Source organism: Amphiura filiformis, unplaced genomic scaffold, assembly GCF_039555335.1.
Source record: "Amphiura filiformis unplaced genomic scaffold, Afil_fr2py scaffold_46, whole genome shotgun sequence".
Classification (NCBI taxonomy): domain Eukaryota; kingdom Metazoa; phylum Echinodermata; class Ophiuroidea; order Amphilepidida; family Amphiuridae; genus Amphiura; species Amphiura filiformis.
Genome location: NW_027305510.1, coordinates 666,868 through 682,108, shown reverse-complemented (window position 1 = coordinate 682,108; position 15,241 = coordinate 666,868). Strand labels below are relative to the sequence as shown.

At 39.1% G+C, this 15,241-nt stretch overlaps 1 protein-coding gene across 1 annotated transcript in view; it reads left to right on the top strand.

Annotated features, from left to right (window-relative positions):
* Positions 1 to 15,241, top strand: part of LOC140144243 (uncharacterized) — an 89,019-nt gene that overhangs the window by 69,290 nt on the left and 4,488 nt on the right. The window contains exons 9-11 of the mRNA XM_072166060.1: positions 2,852 to 2,959; positions 10,103 to 10,255; positions 14,196 to 14,297. Of these exons, the coding sequence (XP_072022161.1) occupies positions 2,852 to 2,959; positions 10,103 to 10,255; positions 14,196 to 14,297 (363 nt within the window). The remainder of the gene's footprint in view (positions 1 to 2,851; positions 2,960 to 10,102; positions 10,256 to 14,195; positions 14,298 to 15,241) is intronic.

Here is a 15,241-nt window from a genome sequence, read left to right as displayed (position 1 = left end):
GACATGCGATGTGTGTGGTAAATGATTGTGTGTTGCTCTATGACTAAAAACTGCATACTAGCCTTCAGGCCGGCACATTTTAGTAGTAGTTGTATTTTCCAGCTCCAGTGACACCTCATGCACAGGGTTTTAGCTAGGATAGTTTTTGTGGTGGGCAGCATTTAATGAAAATCTTGCATATTTGGCAATTTTTTGCCAAAATGGACCAAATTCTCGACTAATCCAATAAAATTGTGCAATTTTGGCCTCTGAGTGGTGGGCTGCAGTGCTAAAGTTGCAGCTGAGTGGTGGGCTCCAAAACTGAGCTCTGCCGCTCACCACCGCCCACTGTAGCTACATTCCTGCTCATGCATTTTGTCCTGGGTAGGATATTTTCATCGGAGGAGCATGTGTTGTCATTATGAGTGCATAGGACTACACATTCAAATGCTAATACCTATTGCAATACATCCATAGGTCCAAGGAAATATGTGAGGTGCCACTGGATCTGCAACAGATAATAGTTTTTTTGCTTGTGTTTCTTACACTTGTCCTGCTGTAGAATATAGTAAAAGTAGAAATTGCACTCTGCTGGATGAATTTTATGAGCATATAGATATGCAAGGATGTGACTATTATTGAAGTTTCAACAAGTTTTGGAAATACTGATGCTTTCAATGTGAAAACGGAAGTACCTCGTATTGGACAAACCACCTCATTTTAAAGCTCCCCTGAACAATGGAAGATTATCTTTGTCATCCTGGCAATACGAGTAGCAAAACAAGGAACAAACCAAGTACTTATTCCACCCAAAGTAGCAAAACAAGGAACAAAACAAGTACTTATTCCACCCAACGTAGCAATACAAGGAACAAAACAAGTACTTATTCCACCCAACGTAGCAATACAAGGAACAAAACAAGTACTTATTCCACCCAAAGTAGCAAAACAAGGAACAAAACAAGTACTTATTCCACCCAAAGTAGCAAACAAGGTACAAAGCGAGTACTTATTCCACCCAAAGTAGCAAAACAAGGTACAAAACAATACTTGTTCCACCCAAAGTAGCAAACAAGGTACAAAGCGAGTACTTATTCCACCCAAAGTAGCAAAACAAGGTACAAAAAAGGAGTACTTATTCCACCCAAGCAAAACAAGGTACAAAAGTAGTACGTATTCCACCCAAAGTAGCTAAACATGGTACAAAATGAATGCTTATTCCACCCAATGTTAAGTATTATACCACCTAGTATTTAACAAATCAATAATCAAAGCAATGCTCCATACAGATAGTGACCTAAAGATCTTGAATATTAGTACTTGTATTATAGAAAAATTATCAAATTCGTGGACATCGTGGAACATTCAACTACGCTTGTTACTCGCGACTAATCATGCTAACTACACGCAGCATAACGCTACTCTCACGCGTCCATATTAGCGAGGCTATCTGCACAACTGCTTACTACGCACAGCCACGCATAAAGAGTATGTTCCACGATGTCCACGAATTTGATAATTTTTCTATAGTACTCGTTTTGAAGTGGAATGTAAAGAGATGGTCTTGAATTGCTACTGGTCTTGAAGGTGATTGTATAACTAATACAAAGGGGAGACAAAAGATAATTCCTCATTGTTACAGGGAACTAAAAATGAGGTAGTTTGTCCAATACGAGGTACTTTTTTTATCGCAGTATTTCCGGTATTTGTATTGGAATGTGCCTCGTGCAATAGCAGAATTATGAGGCATACGCATAACATTCTTATCATTAAACATACCTGTCATGCGCATATCTTGTGTTTCAACTATTTCAGAATCCTTAAACGTCCTTGGCAAAAGTTTTATAACCCAAATGATTATAATTAAAATCTAGCAATTTATTGTGATTTGAAATTTGAAAAGAAAAAGGCATTTTTGACCAGTGAGTATCTCTGGACATAATACATAGCTGTTCATCTCTGGCCTTGAGTATGCAGGGCTATTCCAGTTGTAAACCGGGGAGAGAGGAGAAGAGCGAGAGCAATGCTTCTCTACAGGACAGCTCATCTCAAGTTGCATTTGCAAGAGTGATTTATAGCTGCCTCTCATGGAGGGTAGAACCAAAGAGTACCAACTCCACAATGTTAGTGTGTCATTCATGGAGGGTAGAACCAAAGAGTACCGACTCCACAATGTTAGTGTGTCACTCATGGAGGGTAGAACCTAAGAGTACAGACTCCGCAATGTTTGTCTAGTTCATGGAGGGTAGAACCAAAGAGTACCGACTCCACAAAGTTAGTGTGTTACTCATGGTGGGCAATGTAGCTCCAGATTATTTTGCTATGTAACCTGTAAGCTTCGATTGCTTACACATTCAGTTACAATGTTGCCATGTGTGGTGGTTTGCATTCTGCATGTAACACGTTGTGCCAAGAACAGGCAATAAGCGCCAAGTGCGCAATCATTTGTAACACTCGAGCGTAAAGATGCAAGTTATCGTTCAATTTTGTGCTCTTGCCGAAAAACACAGGAAGTACACTATTTGTCCACATTGACAATGAGCAGCAAACCATTTCCTATATAGTGCTACACACCCGGGCTACACACCTGCCAATTTTGAGTCGGTACTCTTTGGGTATAATCTCTTGCAGAACATTCTAGATGCGTGTTCCAAAAATGCAAAAATCTGATTTTGATGACATAAGGTAAATCACTGCTAATCCTGTAGACAAACTCAATTGAATCTAATGCAATGATAACTCATCCATATGCATCTTGCTTGCTTGCTTGCTTCCCTCCTAATACGGCATGCTGCTGTCAATCCGTCTGTCAATCCGTCTGTCCGTCCGCTTGATTGATCCTTCCACCACCACCAACCCATTCTCACTGTAGCAGCCATATGCAGCTGCAGGCACACAGGCTGTCGTTACCAAGGATAACAAGATGTGGGTGCAGCAGCAACAGCAGGCTCAATTGCAACATTACCAGCCGCAGAATCAGGTGTTATATCGCTTTGTGTCACTAGTATTGTCACTTTGTATTTAATATTTTCTGCAACTTGTGTTCAGCAGCGGCAGCATGGAAGGAATTTTCTTCCCAAACTTGGGATTTTCCCCTCACCCCTTTCCCAATTTGCCCTTCCGACCAGGATAAAGTAAAGGGCAGAAAATCCACTATTTTGGCCATAATCGCTCAATTTTCATTTCTTTGCCCCCCCCCCCACAATAATTTCAATTGGGACCCCCATCTCCACCCTGAAAAATTCCATGCTGTCGCTACTGCTTGTGTTCTTTTATTGTACTGCACTTTAATTACCGGTACCCCTCATATTTATATATGCATTCATTTCATTTGTGTAATTTATATAATTGTAGCATAATGCTGCTAACATGGTGAGTTTGTGGTTGGTTGGTACATTTATATCATTGGGCTATTCCAGTTGAAATCCATACACCCCTTGAAAGTCATTACCTTAAATCTCCTACACAGGGGGTGAAGATTTCAAATGGAATCATCCATTCAGTAATCCCATTTGAAATCACACTCCCTGTGTGGATATTTAAGTTCATGTCTTCCATAGGGGGTAGGGATTTCAACTGGAATAACACACTTTCTTCACATCTTCTTCAAAGCCAAGTCTCTATGTAGCACTCATTCCTGAACTCACAACTTTCTTAACTAATGATTTAAATCATTTATTTATTTAGTAATGGACCATTAATGTGCTCATTTTGTAAGCACGTGCAATTCAACCATACTTCACACTGTCCCATTCTCATGCATGCTGTACATAATGTTAACCATAGTAAATTTATGATGGTATCATTTAACCTTAGCTTTGTTCTAACACACATATCCCTAACAATATACTGTCTATAGACCACTTGACATCATTGTTTATCAACAACGATGAGGGACTGGTCTATCAATATGCTTGAACGAACCGCTACACTGTTCAATGGCTCTCTTGTACTACATGCAATGTGGTGGGCGATTTAACATGCACATGCCTTGAGCAAACTATGATTTGTATGCACACTGCAGGGCAAAGAACAATGGAAATTGCCATAATTTGTGCGCATACTGCCAGGCAATGACATCACTTGTCAAGCGGTGTATACTAATTGTTTTTTGTGCCTTAAGTGGAATGATAGGAGTCCTATTTTTCCAGTTTAAGTCATTAAAACTGAAACATTTTAGTGTACTCATAGGAAATGAACCAAGAAAGCCAATGATCGCATCATATTTCCATAGGTCTTGCAGTTCTGGAGTTCAGGCCAATAATATATTAAACTGAAAGTTTTTGGTGTTTCCATCCTCCCAAGAAAAATCATGCACATGGGGTGGAAATTACACCCTTTAAGTAAAAAATTTGACTCTTCTTTAACCCATACCATTCGTCTTGTGTGTCGGCTTTTTATCTCTCAATATTTAAGTACAAACACCGCTAGGTCATGCTCGACTCTGATCCGCTTTAATTGTTTATGTGTGGTATTCAATGTGTGTTTGCACGATGACTTAGAATTCTAGCTTGAGCACTGCACTAATTTTCCTTTACACTTTATAACCGTACTGTTACCTTCACAGGTTGTTGATGTGGTTATTCTATGTCATAGATTTTATATGCACATTCATAATATTATAATTTATATACTTATTTAGTACTCATTTTATCCGAAGTTTACCGTTTTCTAAAATCCATTTTCCGTGTTGTAATCCGTGTTGTAAAATTTGTAAATCTGTGTCATGAATAATGCTTAAAATGTATAAACAATGATATTAATGTCACAATAAAGTGTTCAATACCGCGATCAATATACGCTGATTGGAATATTCTCACGATAATAGGCCGACTATTTTGATGTTCGGAGGGATATAGGGGGTTCATGCCTTGGTAATATTCCTTTATTTCGTAATTATTAAAACAGTATTTTTATCAAAAAAATTGACATACACAATCCATGATTGTTTTTGACATTTACTTCTCTTATCTTTTAACAATTTTTGTCACATAAGTTGATTGTTTTTCTTTGATAATATCAATGATATGGTCATGCAAAAAGTTGATATAAATTAACTTCAAGATTGGTGGGGATTTTGATTGTGAAATGGTATGAAAAATGGAAGAACAAATCAAACAGTCATATAGAAGTCCCATGGTTCAAATTTGAGTTGTCAAATAAGTATGCACGGCTGGAAAAAGTGCACAGGACATTTCCCACCATGTATTTCTTTATTTAGAACTTGACAATTTCCCTCCAAATCACAAAATTTCCCAGGAACCAGGTTCCCAAGTTCCCTATATTTTCCAGGCCTGTAAGTATAGTTTCTTATTGGACACTCCCACAACAAATTTTCAAACTTTTGACTGAATGTGGTTAACATGTAAACCGACAACCAGAAGTTGAAATGGGCTATTCCAGTTGAAATCCATACACCCTATGGAAGACAAGACCTTAATCTCCCACACAGGGGGTGTGAATTACAAATGGGGTTACCTGATTCCATTTGAAATCTACACCCCCTATGTAGGAGATAAGACCATATCTTCCATAGGGGTGTGTGTAATATCCCAATGTAATGTCAACGTCTTCATCAAAGTTTCAATATCGGTCTGCGAAAGCATCTTTAACCCGCAAGAAAAATGAATGTGTCCGAAAGCACTGCGCGTTCTACGCGGAGTGCGTGCCAGTGCAATTGTACAACATTTATGCACGCCTCATATTTTAATAAAATTTGCTCGGATTGGTTCTCACTATCTAGGAGTGTACGTATGAATTGATATTAAATCAAATTTTATTATCATTAAGTTTTTGACTGAATGAGAAAATGAAGGAATAATGATAATAATGGTGAATACTTAAAATTCAATAATATATTATATGACCAGATTCAAGTATTCTTCAATGTCAACTAAAACTACTCAAAATTAATAAACATTTTACTTTCTTAATTGATTTATGCAAAACATTAATCTGAGTAGAAATGTAGTAAGTGAAGTTCAAAGTGATTATTCATGGAATCAGCATTTTAAAAAAAACCACCATAAAATGTAGACTTGAAGGCCACTAATGGAGCTATTCCAGTTGAAATCCATACACCCCCAATGGAAGACATGACCTGGACTAGGTATTGTTGGTTGAAGCAACCAAAAAATTGAGTTTCATTATCTAAATCATTATATTAAATTGAAAAATAACACTTTGATGTTTTGCAAAAGTTCATTCTACAAACCGTATACTTTGAAAACTTGCTTGATTTATTGTTGTTAATGAGTTGAGTAAGTTTTACAAAAGTTGTTTCAGCCCGCTTTACAACTTAACTCAAGAACCACAGGACCTACAAAAGTATATCTGTGATATTTGAATTCTTCTACACACTCGGTATGAAATGATCAATGCAATTTTTGCCAAAGCTCACTACCATTTTCAAGATGCTGTGAACTATATTGCAACAGTTTAAAATAGTTGCTAACCCTAATGGAAGACATGGCCATAATGTCTCACACAGAAGTGTAGATACCAAATGCAGTCGCTCAATCAGGTAAACCCATTTGAAATTTACACTCCCTCTGTGGGAGATTAAGGTAACCTATTCCGTATGGGATGTTTGGATTTTAACTAGAACAGCCCAGGCTTTGCAATGACTATAATTCATTAGCAAGCTGACGATGCTAATTGCCTGTATGTTAAGAAAATGGTAATTTAAACAACTTTTAGATGGTCTATTTTGTCCATATATGAATGTATAAGGAGTGGCATTACCTTAGCACAGCCATCCACAGATAAGAGTTGTTTAAAACTCATATTTTATTATTCTTGAAGTGGTTTGAAAAGAACTAGGTGTTTAATGTGTTTGCATTGGCCATAGTAGAAAGTGCTTTGTCAATAGGCATTGCTGGTTACGCCAGCCACATTGAGTAGTCGGGCTACTTATAGTGTGTTCATTGTAACTTGGATACGGTCTCTCTCTCACACTTGAAGGTTATTCATAGCCTGTGATACTTCACGGTACTTTACAACCAAAATTGAACTTGGTATAATAAGCAGCATCTAAATCAACAGATTATATCCAACTAAATCCTCAATTATTCAACAAAGTTGAGTGCGATCTGGCCCACTCAGGACAAAGTTGGCACCATGAAAAAGGTAAAATAAAAATGTGAAAAACAGTGGCTTTTTTCGACGGGAATAAGCAAACTATGATGCAAATTTATCAGTTTCGCCGTCAAGCAATGATTAATGGAGGAAATAGGAAAAGTGATCCCGCCTGGGAATTGAACCCAGGACCTCTGGTTTACAAGACCAGCGGTTTTTGGGTTAAGTGACTGCATATAGGTTGAATTCCCAGTCTGCCTAATCATGAAGCTGCCAAGTCATGAAGCTCCTGTGACCAAGTGGTTGAGGCGCTGGTCTCGTAAACCAGAGGTCCTGGGTTTGATTCTCGGGCGGGATCACTTTTCCTATTTCCTCCTTTAACCGTAGCTCGACGACGAAACTGATAAAATTGCATCATTAAATAAAAATGAATTTGGCCTATCAGTGTAACATTTGTTTATTACAAAAGCAAGCTTTGCAGGTATGTGTTCCACTAATATTTCTATCGTAATAATAAAATGACAGTTCCTGCGTTTTATTCAAAATCTCGGATTTTGACAAAACTACAGTACCATACCATTTTTGCAGGGTATGTTAGTTTAATAAAGTACAATATAATCATGTAAAAGAAGAATGTTGACAAATATTGAGGGCGTCTGCATCAGGAAATGTTATACAGGGATGTGAGAGTTCCTCTTTTCAGCTGATTTCCTCTTTTTTTGTTGCCAAAATTTACGTGTTTTTCTTTTATTTTCAGCCCATATTTGGCGTTTTACCCTGATTTTACGCTGTTTTTAGTGATTTTCCTTGTTTTTGGTCTGTGGCCTCTCACACAATATGGATTTCATATGGATTTTCACACTGCCTGTATGGGAGGGGGATATATGGATTTCAAATGGATTTTCCCACTGCCTGTATGCAGGCCCGTACGCAGGGGGTGCTGAGCACCCCCCAAATCTGGAAAAGTGTACAAAAAGTCCCAAAATGTTATAATTTGCGAGCGGTAGCGAGCAAAAAAATGGGGTTTTTACGCTTTTTTGGACAAAAAGGTCCAAATTTGGTCCACTTTTCACAAAATTGCCCCCCCCCCCTTGGAAAAAGGTCCACTCTTTCAAAATCAGCACCCCCCCAAATGAAATCCTGCGTACGGGCCTGCCTGTATGGGAGGGGGATATATGGATTTCATATGGATTTTCCCACTGCCTGTATGGGAGGGGGATATATGGATTTCATATGGATTTTCCCACTGCCTGTATGGGAGGGGGAATAATGAATTTCAACTGAAATACCTTCATACACTCCTATATCAAAGCAGCCAATCAGAAAAGCTGTTAGAAAAGTACGAAACATGCATTGATTGTGTATATTTTGCACTCCGCGTACTACGTGCAGTGTTTCGCACGCATTTGCGTCGCGTAGGATTGATTCATTTTTCGGGTGGGTTGATGCATTTATATTTGGTTCTGTTTTCCAACATTTTTAGTGATAATTTGTTGTAAAAAAACAATTACAAATCATGTGTTTTTTTCTTCTCGTGTATGAAATAGATTAATAAACTTGTATTACTTAGTGGGAGAGAAATTAGACAAAATAATGCACATGCGCTGATGTTGATGCGTCTAATGCACAAGCCCCGAACTAATTTCTCTCCCAATAAGTAATACGCGTTCATTTTACCTATAAACAATTCAATTCACTTTCACTGGCGATTTGCACAAAAAAAAAATCTTGTCTGTTAACCGTAAGAACAATGTATATCTATTGACCAAATCTTATAAAACACTACGCTTAAATTATTTACTGAGAGTTGATGATACAAATTGTACGCGATTCTCTGCGCACTTGAGTTTGTTTGCATACGCATACTAATGGCGTGATTTCCAATTCAATGAATCACTTGATAAGTTAACTTGCTCAATAATGCATCAACCATGTCAGATTTATGCAAAGTTCACCGGACATAATGAACACTTAGAAATTCACTCAAAAGTTGATTTATTGTATCAGTTTTAATCTTCTGTGGACAATAATCACTTATAAATTCACATTTATTGACAGCATGCAGTCATTTGCCTTTCGTATGGCAAAATTAAGTGATTATTATTCAATCACTGTTGACTTATTATTCTCAAGACTTCTTTATTTATTTCTTTAATGGACAAAACAATCACTTCAAATTTACATAAAAGTTTATGTAAATATAGCATTTGTTGGTGGTCAGAATGAAAGGTTGATTAATAAAATTCATATTTACATATACTCGCATTTTTTTTTTTTTTTTTTTTTTTAATATTCCGTCAGTCAACAGAAAAAGTACTTAATTTTCACTGGCAGATTTGAAAGATGCTTTCTGATTACGCCAAAGTTTCAATATTCAACTAATTCAAAGGCTCTAGACTCTATCTACCCAGTCACATTATTGGAGTGTTACTTCTGGTAATCAAAAACTTATACTTTCAAGAGTTTTGGTAAAAACTGAAATTAACTAAACCAAAGACCAGGAAAGCCCGGACTCAATCGCTCTATGCCCTACATGTAGAGTATGGGAACGTAACCATATTGGAGTGTTATCCATGGTGACCAAAAGTATACTCTCAACATTTTTTGGCCAAAACGAAGATTTGATGAAAATAGTCATTGTGATGAAATAGAGGTAGTCATTGTGACATCAACGCTGCCATCTTGTGGGTATGACGTCGAACACTGCCATCTTGTGGGTATGAAAGTGCCTTGTTGCTAAGATCACCGCGTTAACGCTTGACTGAAGAGGTGCCGCTTAATCGGGGGCGTAATGTCAAACGTGTGACATGCAGAACGGCAGTACCCACAAGATGGCGGATCCCGTGGAGAAGGCTGACGGCCTCTATTGTGAAACAGACCAGCTTCAAAAAGAAGGTTATCAGCTATCTAGGCGCCAACCCATCAGCTTTATCATAATGATAACAGCTGTTAATGCCTTGATTTTTCTTGACATAAAAAAAATCATTTAAATGTATAACTCGCAGCCTGTACTTACGTTTGTCCAATTATCTCATCCCATCTTCAGATCACAGCAGGTGGTCAGCAATTCCTAGCAGCTGCTCCAAGTGGTCAGCTACAGCAGATTGCAGCTACAGATCAGGCACAGTTACAGCAGCTTATACAGCAGCAGACAGCAGGCAACTTACAGCAGCAGTATGTTTTTCTACAAGCAGGCCAAGTAAGTGTTTGCTGTAACTTATATTTAGCAGCTAAGGTGGACTGCTTATTGCCCCATTTGTATGCACTGGGGAATCTTAACTTATTGGATTGTCAAATATGGGAGCCAAAATAGTTTACGCTCAGATTGGTTGCCAAGATTGGTTGAAATTGAATAAGAATCAGCATTTCTTAATTTTATAGAATACTCAGTGTTATTTTCAGTTTGGCCTTTTTGAGTAAATTTAGTACTTTTAAATAATGTAGGTCTGTGTCTGTGTTAGAAATGGATAGGAGTCTTCGTTGTCACTGCAGGAAAGCCAATTATTTTCTGAAAAGTTGGCGAAAACTGGAAATACAGTCATGTTGCGGAAAGCTTTCGCCATAAGTATGCCTGCAGTGAACTTAATACAGGATTATCATAGCAAAGGGGGAGCTTGGGGTAACATTTTGGTAAATTCAAAGGACTTTGAAAAATAAACCTGTTCAAAAACAGTACTGTACAATGTGCATGCATAATGACATTAATGTGTGTGTTGGATGTTTGAATGCATATCTTTAGTGCATTGTTGTTGCGTACATAAAGGTTGGGTGTGTGCAGTATGCATGCATGTTTGACTGCATGCTTGTCTACTCACTAGTGGAAGTATACTATACCATTTTTCACCATGTGGCAGTGACGTCATTACTTGTGATGAAGCTTTAAATCGCCAGTGTTTGCTCGAAGTACTGGTGTATACACACATGCGCATAAAGACACTGCATTGATGCGTGCTCAAAGCAGCTGCCGCAACGTGTTGACGTCACTGCCACATCAAGGTAAAAAAAAGTATGGTTACTCATATTATAACACCCTTCTTTGCATCTTATTGGCTGATTGGGAGGCAGGTAAAGAAAATCCGTACACCCCCTATGGAAGACATGATATGTCCTTAATGTTCCACACAGGGAGTGTGAATTTCAAATGGGGTTACCTGAGTGGGTGACTCCATTTGAAATCTACACTTCCTGTGTGAGAGATTAAGGTGTCTTCCATAGGGGGTGTATATGGATTTCAATTGGAATATCCTTGTTTTTCATGAAAAGCTCAGTTTGACTTCCTAACACAGTTTACAATAAGCACACCCTTCAAGTTCCTTACTCTGCATGTGTGTGGCTTATGCAGCAGAGATGCCAACCCTCCCTATTTTAGAGGGGAGGCTCCCTATATTTGGAAACATTTTTGTCCATTTTGACACCCAAGTTTGGCAACCTCCCTATTTTGTGTTTGAATCCTCCCTATTTTCTGGATGTTAATGTTGGCATCTCTGATGCAGTCAAATAGTTACTTGGGACATAAATAATGCATTCTCCTCATTTAAACTCCTTGCCAATCCAGAAATAGTAATAGACCATATATCATGCTTAGCTTTCAATATCGTATACCCTGAGTGATGCTGTATATATTTGCCATAGTATACACCCAGGCAGGAGATACTAAAACCTCTGCACTGCTCCAAAGCGTAACTTGGACAATACATATTTACTTAACCATGCTGTATCATTCATATGACTCTCTCCCATGTAACATGGTCAAGTGTATTGATTTATACTAGTCCATGGATCACCCCCACTGTTGTGATATCATGACTATGGAAGCCTATATGGGACATGTATGCGAGATGTTAACCACCAAGTTGCAGCAACCTGATCTGCACATTTTTTGAGAAAATGGGCTATTCAAGTTGAAATGCATACACCTCATGGAAGACATGACCTTAATCTCCCACATAGGGAGTGTGAATTTCAGTGGGGTTACCTGAATGGGTAACCCCATTTGAAATCTACACCCCATGTGTGGGAGATAACGTCATGTGTTCCATAGGGGGTGTATGAATTTCAAATGAATTAGTCCAGTTACTGCATACATTTGAATGCTAGACTGGGGGCGGTGACAATGGCAAAAAGACAAAATGATAAAGTTGTTTATAGTTATCCAAGATATGCAATATTTATACCAATTATGTTTCCACACATATTTCATGTAAATGACTGGCCGAGATAATGCTCGTTGTGAATATTAATAACACATAATCATAAATCTGCACAGTATGTGACACCTTAAATGTTTTTAGTAGTTCAAATTTAAATTTGTGTGTTTTAGGATTGGTTGCTTGTAAGTGTTCTTGTAAACCTCAATCCTAGTTATTTATTTGTACCCATACGGTTATCCCAATGGGCTCTTACGGGTGAAAACGATTCACCACTATGGAAGCCATTGCCTTAATCTTTCACACAGGGGGTGTGAATTATGAATGGGGTTACCTAAGTGGGTGACTCCATTTGAAATCTACACCCCTTGTGTGGGAGGTTAAGGTCATGTCTTCCATAGGGGGTGTATTGATATCAACTGGAATAGCCCGATGTATGACTTTCAAATTTGCGGTATCAGTGATTCAAATGTTGCATGTCTTAACTGAAAGTTAGTCAAAATAACTCAACCAACTTATGTATACATACCATATTTGTTCCATTTACCACCCATGACCCTGTGAGTGCCCACCCAGCGCCTTTACTACCCATGACCCTGTGAGTGCCCACCCAGCGCCTTTACTACCCATGACCCTGTGAGTGCCCACCCAGCGCCTTTACTACCCATGACCCTGTGAGTGCCCTCCCAGCGCCTTTACTACCCATGACCCTGTGAGTGCCCACCCAGCGCCTTTACTACCCATGACCCTGTGAGTGCCCACCCAGCGCCTTTACTACCCATGACCCTGTGAGTGCCCACCCAGCGCCTTTACTACCCATGACCCTGTGAGTGCCCACCCAGCGCCTTTACTACCCATGACCCTGTGAGTGCCCACCCAGCGCCTTTACTACCCATGACCCTGTGAGTGCCCACCCAGCGCCTTTACTACCCATGACCCTGTGAGTGCCCACCCAGCGCCTTTACTACCCATGACCCTGTGAGTGCCCACCCAGCGCCTTTACTACCCATGACCCTGTGAGTGCCCACCCAGCGCCTTTACTACCCATGACCCTGTGAGTGCCCACCCAGCGCCTTTACTACCCATGACCCTGTGAGTGCCCACCCAGCGCCTTTACTACCCATGACCCTGTGAGTGCCCACCCAGCGCCTTTACTACCCATGACCCTGTGAGTGCCCACCCAGCGCCTTTACTACCCATGACCCTGTGAGTGCCCACCAGCGCCTTTACTACCCATGACCCTGTGAGTGCCCACCCAGCGCCTTTACTACCCATGACCCTGTGAGTGCCCACCCAGCGCCTTTACTACCCATGACCCTGTGAGTGCCCACCCAGCGCCTTTACTACCCATGATCCTCCATCATTATGCATGATCCAACTACACAGTGATCTTCCATCATTGTGTGCAGGATCCAAACGACACGGACATGTGTCAAACATGGAACCATCTACACATAAAATCTATATTTTAGGACATTTTTACATAATGCAGTGATAAAATGTAAACATTTATCAATATAAAATATAAATGCTCAACCAAAATGACTTTGTTGAGCACCCTGAGCAGTTCATGGAACAAGTATGATACATTGAATACATATACCGTATTCGTCCGAGTATAGTCCCACGTTCGAGTATAATCCCACCCCCCATTTTTCGAAAAATTTCAGAAATTGTAAAAAAAAAAAAAAAAAAAAAAAAATTTTAAGTTTATTTTTTTCGGTTTTGGAGTGTTCCTGGACCTAAAATTTTTTTTTTTGAAATTGAGTATAATCCCACCCCCAATTGTGAAAAATTTTCACATAAAAAACGGGTGGGACTATACTCGGACCAATACGGTACTTGCATGCCTAAATTATATCAGTTTATATTAATTAATGTCTTGACCAAGTAATCCTGTCACTGATTTGCTATGCATTGTGGTATACCGTTCTATAATTTTGCTTGTAACCCATAACTGTGATGTGTTATTGCTCCTAATTTGATGTACAGCAGGTGGCTCCCAACATGCAACAGCAGCTTTTCTTACAGCAACAGCCAACAGCAGCTACCCAACAGAATCCGACCAGCATGTTTCAGCAAGTGCCTCAAAATGTACGCAAACAATTTGAGGGTTATAGTGCAAAAAAGGCCTGTCTGCAATAGCTGCCAGGTGGCGTGTGTACACTATTAAATACAGAAATTGTCAAATTTTCTATAGGGCAGCTATTGCATAAAGGACATTCTTGCACTAATCCCTCGAATTTCGTCGCTGGGCAGGAAAAACCTCCTATGCGCTTTTGGCTCCTGAACATGTTTAAAACAAAACTGCTAACAGGTTACATAGGTTTTGCTTTAAACATGTTCAGGGGCTAATGATACATAGGAGGTTTTTCCTGCCCAACGACGATAAGCACTTTGTTAGTAGGTGCTCTGGCTGGCTCGCTTGCGGGCACCTATTTAATAGATTAACTTTGCATGTTCCCACACCAAGCATTTCAAAGTGTTGCCGTTAAAACAAGACCAAGATAAGTTGTTGTTTTTTTGCATGAAATGCATCAGGTCTTTATTTTTGTGTATGCAAGTTAAATTGCGAATGTTTGGTGCAATTAATTACAGGTTAAATTGTTTATTCCTTTTTGAAAGAGAGTTAATTGAAAGAGAAGGAATATTTCATTTGAAATCCATACACCCCTGATTACAGATGATACTTCACCTTAATCTTCCATACAGGAAGACAATAGTGTGAATTTCAAATGGGGTTACCTGAATGGGTGACTCCATTTGAAATCTACACTCCCTGTGTGGGAAATTAAGATCATGTCTTCCATAGGTGGGTGTATGGATTTCAACTGGAATAGCCCATTTTCGGATCATGTGTGGGATTTATCAACTTTCCTTGGGGTTGGAGGACTTGACATTTATTGCATTATTAACATGTAAACTTCATCACTCCACAAATATTGAGGTGGATACGTATACATTCAGCACACACAAACTTGGAAATGCTTGGTGCGGGTGGCACTAATTTAGTTTGTAAATAGCTTTATTAAGAACAC